The sequence below is a fragment of the Canis lupus genome, chromosome 19, assembly GCF_048164855.1.
Source record: "Canis lupus baileyi chromosome 19, mCanLup2.hap1, whole genome shotgun sequence".
Taxonomy (NCBI): domain Eukaryota; kingdom Metazoa; phylum Chordata; class Mammalia; order Carnivora; family Canidae; genus Canis; species Canis lupus.
The window spans coordinates 14,526,547-14,551,049 of NC_132856.1; the positions used below are offsets into that span (position 1 = coordinate 14,526,547).

At 39.4% G+C, this 24,503-nt stretch overlaps 1 protein-coding gene across 11 annotated transcripts in view; it reads right to left on the reverse strand.

The window, feature by feature from the left end:
• The window catches only part of ITPR1 (inositol 1,4,5-trisphosphate receptor type 1), a 319,204-nt gene that overhangs the window by 190,348 nt on the left and 104,353 nt on the right, over positions 1 to 24,503 (reverse strand). For all 11 annotated transcript variants that reach the window (XM_072785304.1, XM_072785307.1, XM_072785308.1 and 8 more), the window contains exons 5-7: positions 12,167 to 12,282; positions 3,418 to 3,504; positions 368 to 526 (exon numbers count right to left, since the gene is read on the reverse strand). In XM_072785304.1, the coding sequence (XP_072641405.1) occupies positions 368 to 526; positions 3,418 to 3,504; positions 12,167 to 12,282 (362 nt within the window). The remainder of the gene's footprint in view (positions 1 to 367; positions 527 to 3,417; positions 3,505 to 12,166; positions 12,283 to 24,503) is intronic.

The following is a 24,503-nucleotide window of genomic DNA, read 5'->3' on the forward strand; positions in this document are numbered from 1 at the left end:
TACTCCTTTACTTTATTTCCAAAATAGAGAGGCATTTCTATTCCACTAATGATCTAGAATGACAGGGACACGCCCCAGGACGTTAGTACAGGCTAGCTGTTTTCCTGGTGAAGTTACTGAGGTAATGGGGTAGTCATATAATTTTTTTTTCAGAAACTCAGAAGGAAAAACACAGCTACTGTATTTAGGTCACACTTCTCTCCAAATTTCCCTGTTTCCCAAACACTGGTTTCCATAGTGACTCCCTTCTCTTCATACAGGATAAGCCTCTGGTTCCAGCTATAAAGTTCTCCTAGTTGACTTGTATATACAGTTCCAGTTGGAAGCTTGGCATGGAGCGCTCCCCAGGCCAAGAGTTTGCACTTACACTGTCTCCAATGGATCGTAGCTTGTAGAATGGCTGAATATAAAACCAGGACCCTTCATTTCCCGCCTCGTCCAAAGTCACTCGCATGGCATTCTTCTCCAGCAGAGCTGGAAGCCTCTTATTCACAGTTAGGTATTTATTGCTTTTCAAATGCAGGAGCTGAAAACCCACAGGGAGAATAAGGTGAGTGTCAGCAGGTCTCTGAATCTCTATGATTTCTCTTAGTCACATAAATATGTATCAAACCTTCCTTCCACTTCTGAGCTAATTGTGGAGTTAGAGGGTCCTAGAAGTGCCTGAGGCAGGGAATAATTAGAAAATAAGGAAGAGCAAAGGGAGAAGTAGAGGGAAGAAGAAATATTTTATTTTTCCCCCCAACATGGCTGTGGACAAGATGGATGTTGTTTAGGTCAAGAGCACCATTTGCAGGGAACAGCACTCTGCCATCTGTTAACAGGTAGGAAGGAGCCTAATCCCATATAAAGGAGCTGAGGAACTGCAATCTGAATATCCCTGACTTTAACATAGAGCTAAGGAAAGGCACTTTTGAGCATAAGAAACAGTTTAAGAGATGACCCTGTTAGGTCGTTAGGGGGTATCGTTTCATATGGAATAACATGGCTGCTATAAATTTCCGTCTTCTTTTTTTTTAATTTTTTGATTTTATTTATTTATTAATGAGAGATACAGAGAGAGAGAGGGAGGCAATAACATAGGCATAGGGAGAAGCAGGCTGTATGCAGGGAGCCCGATGTGGGACTCGATCCTGAGACTCCAGGATCACTCCCTGCACTGAAGGCAGATGCTTAACTGCTGAGCCAGCCAGGTGTCCCAAATTTCCATCTTCAATGCTAACTACTTTATTGTTAATTCTTGGGAGAACCAAAGATCTAAATGGGAAACAACTTGTCTCATAGTGGGTCTGTACCAGGAAGTGTTAATTAATGCTTCCAAATTTAACAGGCTATAAGAGAAGACGGAAGGGTAGATGAAAGATTACCCAAATCCTGGAGAAATATTAAGACCAGCATGGAACTTCATTGCCAACTGCCAATATCCCTTTTTTATATGTTAATCGATACACTTTCTAGAACCTTCTTAGGAGATCCACATGCTCCTATCAATGTTATTAGGGTCATGAGTCTGATTTGTGAGCTCCTGACGTCCGTTGGCTGTTATACACAAGGGGAAGGCAATGCCCTCTTAAGTCTTCATTGTTACCCTGGTGAGTGGCCCCTGATTTTCTGCACATCTGTCCAGGTGCTGAACTCAGTTGGTTTATAAACTGATATTACCTAGAGATGGATCCCAAGGTCCAGGCTTTGAAGAAGTAATAAGTAATATAAGCTAAAATATATTCAGAGCTTACTCTGAGAGATACCTCTCAATCATTTAGGAAACGATACCATGATTATTCTCATTTTGCTAGTGAGCAAATTGAGGCAATGGGAACATTTCTTGCCCAAAATCTCAGTCATTAAGTCCCATAATCCGAATTGGAATACACTTAAAAGTTTACATTCTCAGCCCCTATGCCCACCTTCCATCTTCAGTTCAAGCCGTACTCTCTAACGACATCAGGGAGTCCTGAGTTTGAAGGCACTGGTCTGGCCCAGTAATAAAGCTGATACTGAAATCTGGGCCCACCTGACTGGCCCTTTGTGTCTTTTCTCAGTTGGACAGAAGTTGAAAGGGAGGTGGAGTGGGATTGGTAGGACCTATTTTCAAAAGCTACTTTACTATCCAAAAGGCCAAATAATAATAAACCATTTAAACATAAAAGGTTGCTATTACCAATGTGGCAATAGTACTTTTTCCAGGCTCCAGATTATCACTGCTCTCTATTTCAGAAATAACGATGAGAAAGAATTCCTTTGTAGCCAGTCAAGTATAAATGATAAGCAATATCTTTCAGAAACGTAAATAATGAAGCAAGATAACCAAATGGGTCAGGTCTTTAAAAATTGGTAACTATTACCCTTTGTGTATCAAAATGATCCAGCATCTACATAAACAGAAAAGAGCTACAAGGGCGCCTGGGTGGCTTAACTGGTAAAGCCTCAGATTCTTGGTTTTGGCCCTGGTCACAATCATAGGATCGCTAGCTCAAGCCCTGGGTTGGGTTCTGCACTCAGTGGGCAGTCTGCTTCAGATTCTTTCTACTCCCTGTCCTTTCCTCTCTATTCCTCCCCCACTCATGCATATATTCCCTCTCTGAAAGAAAGAAAGAAAGAAAGAAAGAAAGAAAGAAAGAAAGAAAGAAAGAAAGAAAAGAAAAGAAAGAAAGGGAAAGAAAGAAAGAGAAAAAGATGAAAGAAAGCAAGAAAGCAATTAGAAAGAAAAGAAAAGAAAAAGAAAGAAAAGAAAAGAAAAGAAAAGAAAAGAAAAGAAAAGAAAAGAAAAGAAAAGGAAAAGAAAAGAAAAGAAGGAAGAAAGAAAAAGGCTACATTTGGCATTGGACTCACGCACTATTTTCTGCAAGGATAGACCCAGATAGATTTTCTTAGCAAACCCCGCAGTAGCTATTTCCTCATGTGTGTTTTATCCCCGTGCCAACTTTAAAGGCACAAGGGATAAACAAGTAAACCTCACAACCCATGAGACAAGATATGAGACCTATCAGCAAATATTCTATCTGAAGGTACAGAATTGCTCTTATTGGCCCTGTGAGTAATTCTTAAACCAACAGATAAAAGTTGTGGGGAAGCCAATTTTCACCTAATAGAACTTTCAAGGAAGGCAAGTGTAACAAAAGTGCAGCAGCCAGGCTCGTTTCCAGATAGGGAACTTCCCACTTAAAATATCTGCACACAACTTAAATTACCAACTACAGGGCAGAGTAGTGGGTTCTCGCACTGAGAGAGGGCCAACTCAAAAGCCTAAAAATCCACCCCATATAAGAAGAAACACGAGACCTTTTGCAACAGACTGGCTGTCTCCATGGGAGTCCTGTTGATGAAAGCTGTCCACACCAGATCTCAAGTGTTTTTTAGTTCTGTTCATTGTAACGCTCTAGCTCCGGAAGAGAAGAGCAGCCGTGACCTACCTACCTGGATCACATTGCCATACTGGATTACGGTCCCCAGCAATTTCCTGTTTTCTGTCTCATTCTGCTTCTTTTCCAAGTCTGCAGCATGCTGTAACATGGAGAAGGAAGACTCGTCACAAAGAGGAAACAATGGCTTCTATTTCTCCACAGTGATGCAAAACCAATGTCGCCAGTTCATATGAGAACCACAGAAATAAGCCAATAGTTAGGTATGCCCTGAGGCTAAGCAAAATGAGCAAGGGGTTCAGGAAATCAACCCACTCTGCCCTTGTTTTTCTTGGCCCTCTTGGCTTTTTTTAAAGGTTTTTTTTTTTTTTTTTTTTCAGGCCTTCATGGACATCTGCTTAGGTTAAGACTGCGTACTTCAAAAGCTTATATATTTTTGAATAAAATAGGGTAGGGGTGGGAGAAAATTTGCATAGCCCTTTTATGATTTGTAAAAGCCCTCTTTTAAGGTTTTGTTGTAAAATAAAACTGAATTTAAATGCTAGTTTCGGGTAATTTCTGGTTCTGTGTCCTGGAATGTATTATTCAACATTCATGAGACTCGGTTTCTACTTTTGTAAAATGAGGATAAAAATAGTACCTACACCCTCACATACCATTGTGCCTGGTCATGGCAGCATTTACAGAGTGTTGGTTATTATTGTTAGATATTACTATAATTTATTTAATTTTTATAGTAGTTCCCTGAAGTGAAGATCATTATTCATATTTTAAAGAAGAAAAAAACAGAGATTAAAAGGTTTATTCAACATTGCAATTAGTTGTATAGTGGATACACAAGGGGTTTCTATAACATTTACTTCTGTGTACATTTGAAATTTTGCTTAATAATGTCTTATTTTAAAAATCACTTACCTGTGTTGTGGTATGTGTACACACACACACACACACACACACACACACACATAATGGAGTATCACTCAGCCATTAAAATGAATGAAATCTTGCTATGCATGACAACATGGATGAACCTAGAGGGTATTATGCTAAGTGAAAGGAGTCAAATAAAGTATATGATTTCACTTACATGTAAAACCTAAAAAACAAAACAAATGAACAAACACGGGCCACCTAGGTGGCTCATTCCGTTAAGTGTCCAACTCTTAATTTCAGCTCAGGTTGTGTTCTCAGGGTTATGAGTTCAAGCCCTCACAAAACAAAACAAAAACAAAGAAAACACAGAAAAACTGGAGAGAGACCAATATATAATGACAACAAACTGGTAGCTGCCAGAAGGAAGGAGGTGGGGTTAGGCAAAATGGGTGAAGAGGCATTGGAGACACAGGCCTTCTGTTATAGAATGAGTAAGTCATGGGGATGAAAGACAAAACACAGAGAATATAGTCAATGATACTGTAATAGTGTTGTATGGTGACAGATGGGACCCATGCTTGTGGTGAGCACAGCCTAACATATAGACATGCCAAATCACTATGCTGTACACCTGAAACTAAGGTAACATTGTGTGCCAACTATGCTTCGATTTAAAAAATAAAATGTAATGATGTTGGATTTTTTTTTTTTGATTATACATCTACTAAGTAGCAGAGATAATCCTCAGACTTGCATTTGAGTTAACTGTAAATCTATAGGTACATATTGAGCTGGGAGACATTACTAGTCCAAATCTGGCATGCTCAGGAACTGGTAAAGCTGAATAGAGGGTTCCAGAATAGTCTGCCACGGCCATCAACCTGAAAGGCATTTTTATTCATTTGTTTGTACATCTCAGAAAGTACTGTTACCATATTATAACAAAGCTGAAGGGCAAATAGTTTTGTCCTAGGCAATAAAGAAACTGTTATTCCAAGCCCTGTCCCCCACACCTAGATTGGGTCCAAGAGAAATAAATTAACAGGGAAGAAATTCAGTATCTAATCTGATGGATAATAAACCCCTGGTGACCAGCTGTGCATTTCAGAAGAGTTTCCACTGTTCTCTTCCTGGAGGCCAGATGCCCCCAGATGCCAAGAGGCTAAGGGACCTCTTTCCCAAGAACAGTCTGCATTTGCAAAGGACCTTCTGGGCTTGGTTCCAGCATGTACCAGCTTTACCATCTTGGCCAGGTTACTTAATCTCCTCAAGCCTCATTCAGTATTCTCATTCAGAAAATGAGGACAATGCAAGCTTTTTTGGACTGTTGTAGAGATCATAGAAAATGTGTGCGTTAAACATAATAGGCATTCAATAGATTCTAACCATTATTATTATATATACATTTCCAAAATTAAGAAATGTTCTAATGATGAGAATTTCAACTGGTAGAGGGAGTTGGAGAGGCAAAGAATCTTTCCATTTGCTTCAAATTCAGCATCTGCTCCACCTCTACCTTCAGTGTAGGTATTTTTAGGAAGGTACATCTTTTGACAAAAATAAACTGCAGAAAGCAATCCTAAACCAAAAAGAAACCACTTTACAGGAGGGAATGATCTGCCTATGTTATGTAGATCACTCTAAATTCCTTACATCTGTCTCAACCCTGCACAACAATGGTCTATTCAAAGGTTTCCCTCCCGCTCTCTCCTCGAATTAGTTACCAGTTTGCTTCTCTGTTACACAAGGATAAAATCCACTGGGTTCAAGACATATCCAGAAATAATACCAGTGCGGACCACATGGCAATCCTAGGCATCCAAACTGCCCTCAGCAGTTCTTGGCTCTCTCTTTCCCTCCATCAACACCTTCCCTATGACTTCTCCCACCTCCTGTTCTCCCTAGTTTCAGGTCTGTGCTGCACCTCTCCAGAGGTCTCTAAAGTATCCACGGGTTCTGCAGGTGTCTCCCAAACACAACACTGGACTGAATCCACTTGGAAGGAAGGTTCAGACTTTTTAGGCATTTGTGCTTTCTGCTTAGCAGTTTTTCAGCTAATATGGACAGAAAGTTCAAGAAAGAAAAAATGTCCAAGCAGGAAAAATCAATACAGTCAATAAAATAAAACAAATTTTCCAACAAATATATTTCTTCTCTACTCAAAACCTCACACTGAAAGGACTCATCTTTAGTAAACCATAAAGCAGTGTTTCCTGGACTTAAATGATGTAAAGGTGACTGTTTAAGACAGAAAATTCTCATGACATTCTCTTTACTCCCCATTTTCAGTGGCCTCAGTTTAAGAAGCACTAATCTAAAATATTAAGTTCCCACCTACGTTTAGATGAAGTACAAGAGTGGCAACTCAGTGTTTGGTGGCATGTCTAAAGAGAAACATCAAGTTAGTCATCCAGAAGGCATATATTCCAGAGGCACCTGGTGGTGGCTCAGTGGTTGAGTGTTTGCCTTTGGCTCATCAAGATCCTGGAGTCCTGAGATTGAGTCCCACACATCAGGCTCCCCACAGGGAGTCTGCTTCTCCCTCTGCCTCTCTTGGTGTCTCAAATGAATGAATGAATGAATGAATGAATGAATGAGTGAATGAATGAGTAAATAAAGGCATATATTCTGTATTAAAAACTAATTAAATATCACCAGCATTAAAGGGCATTTGTCTAAAAAGACAGGAATTAAAATTAGAAAGTAATATTGGAGAACAAATACCTAAGAACGTTTCTTAAAATACTGAAGGTCACATCTGAAACACTGTTAAAAGGCTGAATGATAACCAAGTCTACATAACTACTGAATGAACATTCAATGCATTAACCTTATGGATCATTTGAAGATTTCGCTTTTTCTTATAAGCATAAGCATACTTTGTTTAAGGAGAAAACTCTTCAACTAATTTTACTCTTTACTAAATACTTAAATACCAAACGTGTTCAGACCCATACCTGGGCCCAATGATTGAGGTTGCCTCACCCTTGAACAGAACACGATTTAGTCTGTTAAACCCCTCAAGTACATCCTAAGGAATGGCCTACACTGTAAGACAGTGAACTGACAAAACATTCTGAAGGATTATCTGGCCATGTCTCTCAAAGTTTTTCAATGGGTACGACTTTGATTCAACGATTCCATTTCTAGAAATATCTCCTAAAAAGACAATCTTGCACACATACAAGTCCATAACAGTTAGTTTCAATACTATAAAAAGCTGTCAGGATTCTGAATATCACTCACCCTACAAGGATTGGCTATGTAAAATTACAGCACTGGCATATAGTGAAGGAAGCATGTAGCCATTAAAAACGAAGATAAAAGATTTGTATTTATTCATAACATATTAAGTGAAAAAAGTGAGTTAAAGAGAAGACAGCAGTATGCTCCCATTGATACTTCAAAACATAGAAATACCCAGGAAAAAAAAAATGTAGAAACAGTGACTCCTGCATGGCTCAGCAGTTAAGTATCTGCCTTTGGTTCAGGGTATGATTCCGGGTTGGAGATAAAGTCCCACATCAAGGGAGCCTGCTTCTCCTTCTGCCTATATCTCTGCCTCTCTCTCTCATGAATAAATAAAATCTTTTTTTAAAAAAGTAGAAATACAGGAATATAATGGTGGGGAACACACCAAATATAAACCAAGATTATATTTGAGGAGTAAGATTTAGGGATTGTATTTTTTTTTTTTCCTTTTCTTACTCATGTATATTTTGGAATTATTTTCCTATAATGCTCATATGTGTTATTTCTTCAAAAACCTCATCATATCTCTGTGGAAAATAGCCTGGATTTTTTTTAAGTCATCTTAAATGTGTTACCTTTTCAAAATTTAAAATCTAATAATTTAAATATCTATTGCTCTTTTCCCTGACATACTGGGTTAAGGACCGTTTTGAATTTCTAAGGAAGCAATCACATTTAATGCTATGGTCTCTAACACCATGGTTCACCATGGATATTACCATGTTTCTCAAGCAACATCAAGGTCAACCCTATCATAGCCACCTGTTATTTTATTTCAGAAAAATAGAGAGACCGTTATTCAGTTACTATAGAAAGATCATTGGAACAGTGGGGAAAGGTTATTTAAGGTCAAAAAGCTCTACATTGTGTAATATGATATGGAATTAAGGCTTCTGAAAACAAGCAATAAAGGATCCAGGCTTTGAAAGACAAGAGATTTGTTACTCCTCTGGCTCTTCCTAGCTTGTCAAGACTATGACTTAATATAATTGACCGTTTCTCAGAACCAAAACAGCACAGGTCAAAAGACTATCAGCAAACAGTAGTCAAGGCCTACAGAACACATTATGTGATTAGCAAGTGGGAGAAGTTCATTTTGCCAAAAGACTTGAGAAATCATGACGAGAAAAGTTAGAGTCCAGTCCTGTGGAGGGAATGAACACACCATAACCAGCCACTAGATGTCATTCTCCCTCAGAATGCTGTTTATATGTTGTTTATCCTGGTCAAAAGGATCTCAAGTGGTCTAGACAACTAATTCCTTAAATGGCATTAATTTAAAATAATCTGACCTTTGATTGGGGTGCTGCACAGTAGTTGACAAAAATAAAAACGAAAACCCACTGGAGACTTGCCATCAACCCCCAAAGGCAAGTGGCTGCCCAAAATACAACATTTTAATGACTGCACTAAAACATGTACATGACTTCCAGACACTAGGAAGAAAAAAAAAAGTCCAAATAAGAGGAAAGTAGGAAATGCACAAAGTCAATATCCAAGTTATATCAGTAATCCTACATCAGGGAAAAGTACTTGTTTCCTTTTAAAAAATGCTTTTTAATAACCAACAACATGTAAGAGCTATTTTATTTTATTTCTTTTTTTTTTCTTTTTAATAAAGAGTTCAGAGTTCTTGATCACCTTCAAGATTAATCTTTTTTCAACTGCAGTTTTTTTCACAGCTCATTCATGGGAAGGAGCATTAAAAGGAATTTCCATTGAAAGGAAACATAACACTTAATCACAGGTTGCAAACGGGTGGCTAAACAACCCCATCCAGCTTAAGACATTATTGTACTGAGTGTATGCTTCAAATTTTAATTGAATAGGTGCTGACATTTTTTAAAAGTTGAGATCTCAGATATAAAGCATGAATTTTTAGCTTCTCTTCAAAAAGTAGCAAATGCAGCAGCAGCTCTGGGCTCACCTTCCCACATGGCAACAGCAAGGGGAAGGAACTGCCCCCTTGTGGACCCACACACATGAACATTCCACTTAGCAACCAGGCCTACCAAGTTCCTTTTATTCCTGTTGGCTTCCTGCATGGTCAAAAGGAATCTGAATTTACAATTCCTGCTATAATAAGCATAGGAAAAAGAAGGTTTTTGAGAGGTATGAATAAGATCTCATTGAACAGAATGATTTTCATACCAGAAAAAGAAAAGTCAGAACTACGAAAGACATACTTCCTCTGAGATAATCCCAAAAGGCATAAGTACTAACAAGCTAATGAGAGAGATGTGCAAGATTAGACTATCTTGCCTGACCCATTCAACTAGATTCACATAGTCCCAGCACTGACTTCAGGAGGACCCTGAGACATCATAATGGTTGGGGGATGCAGGGGGTGCTAGTGATATTCAATGGATAGGAGCCAGGGATGCTGGATGCCCCAAAATGCATAGTACAGTGTTGTATAAGGAAAAAGCATCATTCATCCTAGTTTTATGCCATTGTATAGTTTTATGTCTGGTTGACATTCACATGGGTTAAAAGGCTATCTGTAATTTCTAGGTCTAGCTCCTAACTACACTTTACATACCAACACAAAGCAGAGTTTTACATGGTTTAATTACCATTAATTACCACTAAAACATTTACCCAAAATGCAAGTCTATTTAAAAAAAAAAAAGGAAGAATCTACTTTGCACTCTTTGTAATACTACCAAGATCTGCTCACCATTTTGGAAAATTACTTATGAAAAACATGTTTTTTGGGGGCCACGACTACACACCTACCTGAGTCACAGTCTTTGGCTGCCTCATTCAGAGTTTATGCAAACAGGAGTGAGCATTTATTTACTTCCTTAAGTCCTCTAGAGTAATCCTGCCCAAGCATTAACTTACTAAAGCACACAATTGTAAGATTTATTACTTTCTTTTTATTTTTCCTTTATAATTCATTTTTTAAATCTGGTGTCTTCAGAGGTTGTATTATTTATGAATGTTATTTCCTGTTCATAGAGTTACGTAGTATTTTCTATTAAGACGGAGTCTGTTGGGCTTGAGAATGTCTGCCCTAAAATCATGAAAGTAATGATGCAATTCCTGAAGTATTCAAACCAACCTATTTGTTTCTGTTCTTTCTTCTTCTCTACTCTCTACACCCTTCGCAGTGTCTCAGACTGAGGTTTGTCACTTCTTCCTCGAGGAAGCCATCCCTATCACATCACCTACACTTATTCACAAAGATGAATTTGGGTGCCCCTTCTAGGTGTTCTCACAACCTCCTAAGGCACTTTTAGGTTCACCTTGTAATACAACTTGCTTCACTATCTTGTCACCACCTCTTTACTCCTTATTAGCTATTACTCTTAGCTATTAAGCTCCAAGAGGATTCAGATGCTGTCAGTTTTATCCTGATCACCTACAATGGTGCTCATTCATTTAACAAATATTTCATAAGCACCTACTATATGCCAGATACTATCACAGGCACTAGGGACACAGCAGTGAACAAGCCAGTCACTATTCCTCATCTTGTGGAGTGGTCATTTTAATGAATGAGGGAGGATAATTAAGGGAAGAACTAAATATACCTGCAGACTATTATCAGTGCTGAGAAAAATAGAGAGTGTTGTAGGGGAGGACAGTTAGCAGGGGATTGCTTAGATAAGGAGGTGAGAAGAGACCTCACTGAAGTAACAAACAGAGATATGAAGGAGGCAAAGGTCTTGTCTTAGGAAGAGTCAGGAGAAGAATGTTCTAAATTGACAGACTGAAAGTACAAAGGTAGCAAAATTATTAACAGCCTGTGGTGCTTAAAAAAATGAAGTGAAATAAATCACTAAGTCTCACATATTGTAGGCATGGGAGAGACAACAATGAACAAACCTAAACCAAACCTGTGCCCTCAAGTAGTTTATATACTCGTGGGGGTGGCCAGCCAATAAAGTAAATTAGAAAAATTATGATAAATGACACTGAGAAAAATAAAGCAATAAAGGGGGATAGTGAACAGGTTGCAATTTTAATAATACTATATTGGATATATGTCATGTCCTTCTAAACATCTCAAAGTAGTTCTGTACAAATTAGCCTCAGAGAAAAATTAGGTCATCTAGATACTAGACACTAGAAAATGATGTCATCATTTTACAGAGGGAGAAATATGCTCAGGGAGGCTCAAAAACTTGCTCATCGTCACACAGCACATCAGCAGAATAAGCTTCTCACTTATATGCCAACTAATAGTTAAGATAAATACAATGATACGCTAAAATTTATTAAGCACTTATGTTGCAGGCACTGTTTATGTGCCTTTTATAGGCTTCATTTATGTACTTCTCACACTAATCTTCTGATGTGGATATTATTAACGTTCCCATTTTCTAAGAAGGTAATGAAGCCACCAAAGAGCTAATTAACTTTCCCAAAATCAGCAATGAGTGAGTGACGTAGCCAGGATTTGCCTCAAGAACTTGCGCTCATAACTGGTACTCTTCGCTAGAGTCATCCGAGAAAGACACTGGCTAAGAAAACAGTAACTCTCAAGGTATCCCAGGATGACTAGGACTATCTTTCCGTAGGGCCAGTTCCCTTTCATCCTTTAATCAAAGGACATGTGAAAGGCAGTGCCCAGAGCTGGAGAGTTGCATAACTAATCCATTTTACTCAGACACAACCCAGGTGGCCGCTCCTAAGACCCTCATCTAGGGAAGGCCCCTCACAATACGTACATGCAGTTTGTTGAGCAACACCGCATCTGTTGTGCTGTTGGCTCCCGGCTTAGCAGCTTTCCAGAACTGTTTCTGGGCAGAGTAGCGATTCATGGGACATAGCTTAAAGAGGCAATCTAGAAGTGAAACAAATAAAAGTGTTTTTGAGAAACCAGATGCTCTCAAACTATGAAAAAACATTATACGTAAGTACAAATGACAAGACAAGGCCCTTTTAGGAATCTCTCCTCTGACCTTTAATTCACACCACATGTAAGGTGCCAGGTGAGGAAACTGAGGCTTTCAGAAAGTCAGTTAATTCAATGTCACTGTCACTATCACACAGCCAGTTAAGCTTATTCCCTGAGAAGTTTACATTTTGACATAATTGGGTTTTTCAAATGGTTAAGTACTTTGTAGAGTAAAATTAATAATTCTGGAACAAAAACCCAGGTTTGGAAAAAGTATACCCTGAAGTATTTCAAGAACAAGCTTCTAAGGAAATTTCAATCTACTAACCACACACTTATTCTCATTTGTTCACTGAAACAGATTCTCTTAAAGGACCTTGAATAGGAAAATACCTAGTTATGGTCTTCACCAAATCTCTCTCTCAAAACAACAAAAGTTAATTTGCTATCAACTAGGACTTTGCTCTAATTCAGACTATTTCTTCTAGTTGGGATCAATGAATTTTTACAAAGTACTGAACAAATAATTGACACTGTTGGGGAAAAAATATAAAAGATCATTTAATTGTAGAAAAAGTACTTTCCTCCTTTCTGTAATCTTCTTCACTAAATAATTCTACTTAGTCATAAGCAGTTATAAGGTAAATATAAAACCAAACCACTGATACCCATAATTATCAAGAACATAATCCATCTAATTCAAAGTAATCATTAGGGCATATAAAAGAGGTCATCTAGATTTTTAGAAAACAAAGGACACCACAAATAATCTATTAAAAGATAGAACTGCTGTCCCCACATTTTATGAAAGCCACAGATTACTGTCATTTACTGTATCAGTAGCAACTTAATATCATCATTGAGACAATATTCCTACCAGTTTGACATATGTGAACCCCCAATTACCATGTAAATAATCACATACAACCGGAAACTGTCAGCTCTAAAGGTCCTATCTTTGGCAGTAAATAGAGGTGGGCTGGACAAAGGTGATTTCCTTGATAATCACGTCACTTAAAAGGCATTCAAAAACAGGTATGCCATTGATATTAATATTTGACAGAGAATTTATTTTATGGGCCAAATAAAGTAAACAATTTCAAATTTCATCAATAATGAGAGTAAAATGGTCTATTTTTTTTTTCCTCCAACACACTTCATATGATAATTGCTAAATGGTATGAATTACAAACAAAAGAATTTAAGTTGATTCTAGGAACAATCAGGCTGGAACTATAATGCCAAGGGATTAACATGCAATGGAAAGTACCATTCTACAAGTGTTCCTGGGACAGCCAAGTCAAACACCCCACTTAAATAATTGGGCTACACAATACAGGTTCAAAACTTCAGGTGACTGACTTTACCTTCACCTAGGATGAGAGTATAAATTTAAGTACTATCAATTCAACCAAAGCCTTGCCATAACTTCTATACTAACCGTTTTCCTTGGACAAAACATTGCATTGGATTAAGCATATTTACAACCAACCAGCTATGTAAATATAAGAAATGCTAACAAACTAGTAACAGAACCAAATTAGCCTTGCTGATTTTGTCCTGTCTTCCCAGTTGCTTAGCAACTGATTCAAAGAGAAAATTAAATTAAGCAATTCAAATGTGATGTTAAACTAACCTTCCAAAATTCTGCAAGTCAGCGGCTCCACATTGCCCTTTGCTATTTGGACGGCACAGCAGGGCAAAATTAAAGTTCCACTGGATGCTAATACTGTGCTAAGTATAGAAACACACAAATACAGGAAATCCAGTAGAAGAATATATAATACATATTTGAGAGAAAGGAGTACCTGTGTGTGTGTGCTCATGTGTGTGTATACATGTGTGTGTATATATATATGTGTGTGTGTATATTTTATATATGCATGTACACACGTGTGCACACACGTACATATACACACATACACAGTGGTTTGATCCTCACGCCAAAGAAATGCCACAAAGAATACCTTATGTGACAAGGGTTATTTTAGGCCTTTGAAGAATAAACTAAACTAGGCTTTCAAAAAATTACTCCTGAATATTCCTAAGCTTTAGCAGATGCCATACTGGGCTAACACAGAAGTAGTTTGCTGAATAGAGGGTTGGGTTAAGTGCTGAAGGGCTGACTGGGCTGGAACCCAGACAGAACAGGCCATGAGTAATCTTCTATGGTTTAAACAGCATCCCAGAACTTGGTTGGAGGGAGAACAGTCAACTGCTTGAAGATGCATTAACTATGAAATGAGCACTTGTGGTGCATAGTTAAGAGAAGAGAAAAGGGGCGCCGGGGTGGCTCAGTCATTTAGGTGTCAGACTCTTGATCTCGGCTCAGGTCTTGATCTCAGGGTCGTGAGTTCAAGCCCCACGTTAGAGAAAACAAAAAACAAACAAACAAAAAAACCCCAGAAGATGTCAAGAGGAGCCATAGGTGTTTATGGAGCCCTCCGCAACAGGGTGCCTGGGGGAGAAAGCAAAGAAGCTCTCTCAGAGGGAGCCTCCTAGGGACTAAGATAATAAAGGCTGCCAAAGAACAGCCGAAACCCTGTTCTCTACACACCATCCACATCTCTACAACAAAAGCCTCCTGAGTGCAGAGATTTTTGTCTGTTTGGCATATACTTGTTACCCAGGGCCTAGGAGTACAGAAAGAGTGCAAGTGATCGTTGCTGAATTAATGCCCAGATTGTTATCATCTCTACAGCTCCCCCAAGTAATGACAGGGAAGTTCTCTCAAGCCACCTCCAGTTCTAAGTGCCCAGGAATCTATTCACTGATTCAGTTACCATTTACTAAAGTGCCTAGTGTGTGCTGGGTGCTGAAAACAGAACACTGAGCCCATCTTGCAAGTTTCTTCATGACAGCAAAAAACTAAAGACACAACTTGAATTACTCAAGTCAAAAGTATGGTGGAGGAAAGAATTATATACTGATACAGTATCCTGCTGGAGGGGAGTTGCATCTTACACAAGGTCATCAGGACGGGCACCCCCAGGACAGTGGTGTCTGACAGAGAACTGAAGGGTGTGAAGGAGCCACTTGATAAACATCGGGAGGCAAAGCCTTCCATACAAAAGGACTAGCAAGTGCAAAGGCCCTTCAGTGAAAGAAATTTTGATAAGGTTAAAAAAAAATTTGAAAAGATGGCCTGGAAGGTAACAGGCAACAGGAAGAGTTACAAGAGACGTGGCCAGAGACATAAGCAGATGCTGCATTATGTAGGATTGTATAGACCCTGGTGAGGCATGTAATTATTCTTTTAACAGCAGTGAGAAGCAACCAAAGCCTATAAGCAAAGAACCTGATAAGGGAGCCTCCTTTTTGTTATTGGTGCCTACTAAGAAAAGGAAGGCTGGGAGGGGTAGATTTGGGGAGAAAAGAAGAAATTACTAATTTTAACTATGCTTAGTTTGAGATGCCTATGAAACATTCAAGCTGAAATGTTGAATAAGCCATCCACCACCTAGCAGGTTGGAAATACAGGAATTATTTAAGGAGTAAGGGCAGGGGGCAGGAGAAGGATAGAGATGCTGAAGAGGAGAAAAGTTGAGGAAGTCAGCTTTATAAATACAATGTAGCTACTACCCATCTGTGACCAGGCAGGGCAGAATAAAGACCCTTCCTCCCTCTTTCCCTCTCCCCAGAAGAAAACAGAAAAACCCAAATCCACCCTCTACTAAACTCAGTTCCATCTTCCTAAGTTGCAATAAATGAATATGGAAAGAGGATGGAGGGATGGATAGATAAAGAGACATGAAGCCTGAGTATCTGCAGAGGGGTACCAGGGAGAAGGAAGCCAGTGTGCTCAGTGGAACCCTGGAAAAGCTCAGGAACCCAGGATAACACTGTGCAGGACACATTACTGCCCAACCCAGAGCAAGGACAAAGGGCTCCAGGGGCTGAGCACGGTGGTGGGAACCAGGAGTGACACATGCCTCCATCCCCCTCCTACACGGAAACATACAGAGGCTTTTCACAAGGAGAGAAGACTCAGTATGTGCTATGAAAGAATTATGTACCCAAAGAAAAATAAGATTATTACTAACTCCACGGGAAAGCTGCACATTAAAATCAAGTATGTTGATAGCTCAAGAGCGAACAATATTTACATAGTCACAAAAATCAAAGACTGAATACTAGTCTAGCCAAAAAGAAGTGGTATAACTCTAATGCGAGGATGGAAGAGGAGCAGAGGGTGTCAGAAAGCCAACCTCATCTGTAAGAACAGGAAGTCAACAGAAGAGATTTATAATAGATTAATCTACAGACATCAAGAGATACACATCATCTAGAAAAACGGGTAAATACCAGTAAAAAATGTTAAAATATTCTAAATTGCTGCCTCTGGAACGTGGAAGACATGAGGTATCAGATATAGGACTGTTATTTTTATTCTGCATTTTATCAATGTTTGAACTTTTTTGAGGTGAAATTCACATAACATAAAACTAATCATTTTATTTTATTTTTTTTTAACTAATCATTTTAAAGTGAACGATTCAGTGGCATTCAGTACACCACAACGTTGTGCAATCACCACCTCTACCTAGTTCCAAAATATTGTTATCACCCACAAAAGAAAACACCCTTATCTATGAAATTCATTCTAAACCCCTCATATTTCACTTTTTTAAAGAATGTGCAAGTATCAATGAAAATGCTTAACTTTTTTAAACAACCTTTTTGTACCCAAAGGCATTTCAGTTCTTGCTTAGTTATCATTCTGCAAATGAGTGACAAAAGGCAGCAAGATGGATAATGCCATGGATCAGTGGGAATACAGAAATCTTCTGCACTGTTGATAGGTACACTACTAGGGTGAGTCAAGTTATGTAGATACATAGAACCTGTAACATATAATCCAGCAATTCTGCTACAGGGCATATATCCCAAAGATATGTCTCACAGCCAGGCCCTCGAGTCTCCATGTCCACTTGAAGGAGGAGATTCCAGAAAAGAGAGTGAGAAACTCTACTGGTTTGCAAGTAACATAAAACCTGTATTAATAGCCAGTTATCAATGATAGCCAATCTCACATGACCCCACCATGCTACAAGGAGTTAAAAAATGTAGTTCAGCTGAGCGCCCAGGAAGAAGGCATTTGCTGTGTACCTAGTCAGCCTCTAAGGCTGTCTGTCCCTCTGAATGCCAAGGACCCATTTCACTCTCACCACCACCCACCACTCAGTGTTGTAGCAATTAATCAGACAAAAACAGTCCCTTCTCTCATAGAATTTGGGCTCTTCAAACCTACTTCAATGACCAAAAACACAAATGATCAACAACCTATTTTTTTTTTGAAATTCTTCATTTCACCTATCATACGTAAACACAATTTTATATGGAGAGAAATCAAGGGGAGAGTTATGTAAGTTACAAGTATGAAAAATTTCAGGGTTGATCATTCATATGTTGCCCTCTTTTCAACAGGGTAAGAGGCAGAGGAACAAAAATTTCAAAAGAACAGACAGCGTGATTAACAAAGAAAAGGCAGAGGATTAATTCCCCAGTAAGGCAGTTAAGATTTAAAAAGAAGTATTGAAAGGGGAATACAAAACAATCCATATTTTAAGTATCCTCCCAACTCAACTTTGCTACACTGAAAGTCTCACAAGGGCAGGACTTACCTGCCTTATTCATCATTCTGTCTCCACTGCATTCAGTAAAATATCAGGCCAATGAATAAATGGATACTCAAGGTGGAAGAACTCTAAAGTGGCAGTTCACTACAGCAAAACCTACTCTATTTTCAACAAAAGCCTTCCCTGAACAAGTAATTAACTCCAGTTCACTAAAAGAGGAAACCAGTACAACACATTGTTGTGTCTGTTGCTTGCTAATCACATTTCCCAAGTCATGACAGGAGCCCTTTGAAGTTAAGTGACATTTGCCAACTCGGACTGCCAAATAAACCTTTCATTGCCTGTCTGTAAAAAAAAATACACACTGTTATTAAAAGACAAAGGAGAACAAGGTAATGTTCCCCCCTTAGGCAAGCAGATGCTTTCTGTGGGTAGAAAACTCAGGACAGATACTGTTTAAACTTACGACAGGTAGTAAATAAGCCCTAGAGAACTAAAGTACAGGATAGGGAATGTAGACAACAGTAGTATACTATAAACATCAGATTTGCTAACAGACAGAATTATTCCAATCGGTAAAAAAAAAGATAATGTAATGCAATAGAGATGCTAATTATTGCTACAATGGCAATCATATTACAATATATAAATATATCAAATTATCAAGAGTTCCATATCTTAGATTTATATAATGTTATATGTCAAACATATTTCAATTTTTAAAATACATGTAAAAAAAAGAAAGAAAGAAAACCCAAGCTGACTACAGGAAAGCCTGCTATTCTCTGGCTTTATCAGTTTTCATGGTTGTAGAGCCATCATTCACAAACACATTTAAAAAGTGGAAACACAGGTGGACACTTCCTTTTTGATCTACTTTAGCTCAATCAAGTAAATTTTTATTTACCTATTCGCAAGCATTACTTGAAATGGATCAGCTTTAACCCAAAGATAGAAAGTAAAAAATTACTTAAAAAAAGCAAGGCCTCTTCCCATTTATACAAGACCAAAGTGTACACAAGTTCCTTCCAGCTGCAGCCTTAGCACAGGCAGCTGCCAATCTTTGCACCTGGACAGATGCAGAGACCCAGAGCCAGCTAAAGATCACTGTGATAGCAGGATCAGATGTCCCTGGGCAATATGCATAGTGTATCAATGAGAGGTGATGGGTCTTTGCAACAGGGGCAGTGTCCTCTTCCCCCATCCCCAAAAGGGTTCCTAAGCAGGAACCTTGTTGTGCCCCTAACAGCTCCAGTAGTGCCTCAGCCTGGCTGCCTCCCCATTGATTTTGTGAGCTACCCACTGTTCTTCCAACAGTTTGCTTTTTTGGCTTATCTTAGTTTCTGTTGCTTACAACCAAGAGTCCGAGCTGACCTACAGAGTGAAAAACCACTGCACTCTGCTGGCAATGGAAACAAACAAAGGCTTTTAACATCACCAAAGACAATGCCAAAAAGGAAGAGATAGCAAATCTGGAAAGCTCTGGGTACTCCAGCCATGGTTCCATCCCTCACTAGCTGAGCAGTGTTGGCCAGGTTACTAAAGCTCTCTGTGTCTGCATGTCTTCCTCTGGCAAACGAGTCATCCCTAAGGGACCACAGACCCTTGAGATCTGATAGAGTACATGGAAGCATATATTCCAGGTCAGGTAAGTCACAGAAAACCCAGAGATGGAAAGGCTGAAGTGCACACTGCTCTGCAGTCTAGCTGACTGGATTTAAACCTCAGCTCTATCATGTTAGCTGTATCATCGTGGAGAAAATTATCTCATCCCTGTAGGTTTTTGTCTCTTGCCTATAAAAGGGCAATAACCACAACAGCTAACTACAAACTAACTTAGAAGATTAAATTAACTACTTCATTTAAAACACTTAGTACAGATGCTCCCACAGAGTAAACACTCAGTAAATATTCACCCTTGTGATAGAATGGATAAACCAACTGCATATTCATTCTACACTGCAATGCTAGGAGGAAACACTGTAATGGATAACCAACTATTGTTTCATACAACATAGATGGATTTCACATTGTTTTGAGCGAAAGAAGTCAAAACAAAACAAAAAAAGAATCTATCTATATGAATTCAAGAACAAGCAGAACTAATCTATAGATACAGGGCATGAATACTGGTTACCTTTGTTGAGAGGTAATATTTCCTGGGAAGGGGCACTTTCTGAGGTGCTGGAAGTGGTCTCTACCTCAATGTGAGTGGGGGTCATGAGAGACAGAGAGTAAAACTTCTATGATATCTGCATTTAAAGTACATGTGTATATATGTATATTTGTGTATGTAATACCTCAATAAAAGATAATAATGAAATAGCTGTTCTCACAAAAAAAGAGGATTAAACACACTTTCCCGTTATGTAGAAAGGTTAACAATAGTGTCTGATTTCCACTGCTGGGAAAACATGATTTGTTTTGCCAGGGGTTTGGGTTGGGCATTTGCTGGTTTATAATGGAGAAGAGGAAAGGCACAACAAAGATTACATCACTGCCTCCCCAAATGGCCTCAGTTATTTGCATTACTCGCAGGACACCCTGGGCAATGAGCATTCCCTGGCCCAACGCCTAACACCCAGAGAGACTGTGACTGAGACAGGCTTTTCCCCGCTGACTCCCTGTATTAGCCAAATATAATACCATTAATAGGCAACAGTTTAAAAATGCAATCTGTAACAAAATGCTAGGATGTCTATTTGCTTCAAACTAATCAGGGAGAGGGGAATGGGGGATGCAGATGAAACAAGATTGGCCCTGAGTTGGGGCCAATCTGTTAAACTGTTAAAGGTTAACTTTAAACTGTTAAAGGTGGGTTTTGGGTACATGGTTTTGTACCCAAAACCCATTTACCATTTTAGATTTTACTAAAATACAGATGTCTAACTCAAAACAATGTTGTTTTAAGTTAAAAGGAAATCCTGTTTTATATGTAACCTGGTCCAATTTGCCAATCTACCTGAAAATCAATATATTCTGTAAAGGAAAAAGTGGATAGACTGGTCAAATAAGAAATGTAACAGAGTGGGGGCACCTGAGTGGCTCAGTTGGTTGACTATCTGATTCTTGGTTTCAGCTCAGGTCATGATCTCAGGATTGTGAGATCGAACTTCCATGCGGGGGGAACCATGTTCAACAGGGAGTCTGCTTGAGATCCTTTTTTTCTGCCCCTCCCCACTACCCCCAAGCATGCTCTTGGACTCTCTGAAATAAATAAATCTTTAACAAAAAAAATAAATAAATAAATAAATAAAAAAGAAAAAATACAATAGACTGAAATGCACCCAAAAATGAGGGGATGCCCAGCTCTAAGTTAGAGCGAATAGCTTGTAATTCCATAGACTATGGAAAGAAAGCTCTTCTCTGACATAATTCTACATCCCTGGCACCTCTCAGACTTAAAGGCAAATGAAATTTCACTGTGTAATAGCCCTAGCTATTTAGACAGCTACAGCACTTGTTCACCTCTGTGAATATGTCAAATCTCCTACAAAAGGGCATTCAGAAGGTCTGGAACATCCAGTCTAAAAGGAGTTACATAAGCTGTTGGACTGGTCATCCTGGGATCCTCCTGGAAAAAATATTTTTCAAATTAGAAACTCCCATTACACAAAGGAAACACAGGCTGTCTCAAAATAATTTGATTTCTCCTTCATTCACCAAACATTTCTTAAGTGCCGGTGGACTAGAGACAAAGAGTCAGTAAAATCTGGTCCTAAATGTCCTCAGGGAGAGAGAGGAGCCCACCAGTAATTCTAGAAGGTATGAAGCAGAAAAGTCACCTAATCCAATGTGTGGAGAGGTGAGAGAGTCAGTGAGAGAAGACCCCTCAATCGAGCTTTGCAGAGTCTATTGCTGAAGCCAAGGGGTGAGGCAGGAAGAGGGACAGATGATATAAAAGAGTAAGAAATATGTTGCATTATATGCAGCATATCAGCCCCAGAATTACCTTACTTCTCTATGAAGTGGGCCAGACCTTCCGACATGGCCCACAGTTGACCATGAGAAAAGCTGATACTGCTAACCTGCTCTCTCCTACTCTCCCCTACCTGGAAACCTCAACAGTGCATTTTCTTCACTTGTTCTCCAACTTCTATTCAAGAAATCAACAAACCCGTCGTTGCAGGCTTGCACCCACTTCTCCACAGAGGATAAGAGGGCAAGTGAACACAAACAACCAAGAGAAGACACTATCTCACTTGTCTAGCTCTGGTCCTTTCTCTACTGGTCTCCACTGAAAACCCAGAAAGCCAACTCTGAGCCCCTTAGTACTTTGCCCCCTTTATGGGAGATTTCCCAACTGGCCCCTGTCATTTGTGAGCAGGACCTCTTCTCCACATGTTTTTGGCTTTTTACATATTACTCATACTGTCAATAAACAGATTCCTTCCAAAGAAGCCCTTTCACTGACTCTGACCCAGCAAAAAGGAATTAACCAAACAAATCAAGAGTCAAAGAGATCATATATTTACCCTAAATGAAAAGTCGTTTTCTGAATTTCATGACCTATGTTTTCCTTTACTTACACTTTATTTTTATCTTTGCAAACACACACAGAATACCATCAGCAGCCTTTTGAAGTCAAAATATTTGCCAAGAATGATGATTATTAAACTTCTCTCCCCAAAACATCTACCTGAAAGATACACATTGCCACCCAAAATAGTGGCTTATTATAATAAAAGTTTTCCAAGAAGCATTTCAAAAACGATAACCTCCCCTCAAACAAAGGTGATTATATGAGGATTCCTCAACACTGTTGTAGGCATTGTGGATGTCACCTATAATTATTTGTTGTGGCAGGCTGTCCTGTGCACTGTAGGATATTTAGCAGCATCCCTGGCCTGTACTCTTCAGTTGTCAGTAGTAACCCATCCCCCAGTTTCTTAAAAACCAAAAATGTCTATTAGAGTTTGCCAAATGTCCTCTGGGTGGGGCAAAATTACCCCCCCCCCCATTGAGAACCACAGGATTAAATCGTCCTTCCTATCCTTCTTGAGGAATCAATACCCTAAAGGCACCAAAAGTGACAAGATGGACTGATAAAGACAACAGAGAGAGGCAAAAAGCATTCTAGACTTTTACGAATTATGTCTAGAAAGCAGCTTTTTTGGTTGCTGTACTTGAAATTCTACTTGACAGCTGGAGCTCTCTTTCTATAACCGACTCCCCTGCCTAAAATCCGTTAGGGTTGTGATTCTCCACCCTGGCTCATCCTCAGAGTCACAGAGAGAGCTTTCAAAGTAATACAGTACTCTGGCCCCTCCCTCCTACATTCTAATTCTTTGGTCTGAAAGTGGGAGATGAGCAAGGTTTCCCACCCAAACTCCCTAGGTGATTTCCACTGACTCTCTTAGTTCACATGGCAGTAGGGTGCTCAAACAAGGGTATATCATAATTGATAAACAAGGGTATATCAATTATTGCCATAATTGCCAGATTTTACTAAAATACAGATGTCTAACTGGAGAGTATGGCCTAGAAATCCTCATTTCTCTCAAATTCTCCAGGTGATTCTAATGTGAATGGTCCCCAATCACACACCCTGAGAAACAGTGGCCTATGGAATACATGAATTACAAAAACAGCACTTCTCAAACTTTAATAGACAGACAAATCATCTAAGGCTCTTGTTAAAAGGCAGGCACTAATTCAGCAGCTCTGAGGAAGGATCTGGAATTCTGCATTTCTTTTTTTTTTTTTTTTAATTTTTTTTTTTAAATTTATTTATGATAGTCACACACAGAGAGAGAGAGAGGCAGAGACACAGGCAGAGGGAGAAGCAGGCTCCATGCACCGGGAGCCCGACGTGGGATTTGATCCCGGGTCTCCAGGATCGCGCCCTGGGCCAAAGGCAGGCGCCAAACCGCTGTGCCACCCAGGGATCCCGAATTCTGCATTTCTAACAAGCTCCCAGGTGATGAGAAGTGCTGGTTTGGGGGACTACTCTGCTAGGAAGGTTCTAACAGACTCAAGAGATTGCTAGCAACTTGGATTCCCAAGTCCTGTAGGCACCTCTATCAAAGAGTTTAGCAATGAGAACGTTCAGATGCTTCAAAAGTTCAGGCGTGGTAGAAAGAATGGGAGCCAGGAATGCGTGGCCCCTCATATGGCCCATCTCCAGCTTTACTTCTTCACAGCACTCCTCCACCAACGTCCCACTCTGGCCATTCCAAACTACTTCCAATTCTCACGAACATGTGCCATATGTCACTCTTCCATATCTTTACCAAGTTGTTCCCTGCCAGAAATTGTCTTCCCATGCCACCATCTCAATCAGCACAATCGTCATTTTTTGCCTAGGCTCTTCTTCATCTATTATGCTGTGGGTTCACCTCAAAGTTCAGCTCCCCAGGGAAGACAGGCATGTCCTCCATCCTACTCCTCCCTACCATGCAGGATCATCATTCCCGCCCCCATGATCCCAAACAGTGCCTTCAGTTTAAGACTGCCTTATGACTTGTCTACATAAAGGGTATGTGGATTCATGTGATTTAATCAGAAAATATCTAACACCATTTTAAAATGTATTCAGTAGAAAAGGTTCTTTTCTCTCCCTGGATTAAAAAAAAAAAAAAATGGGTA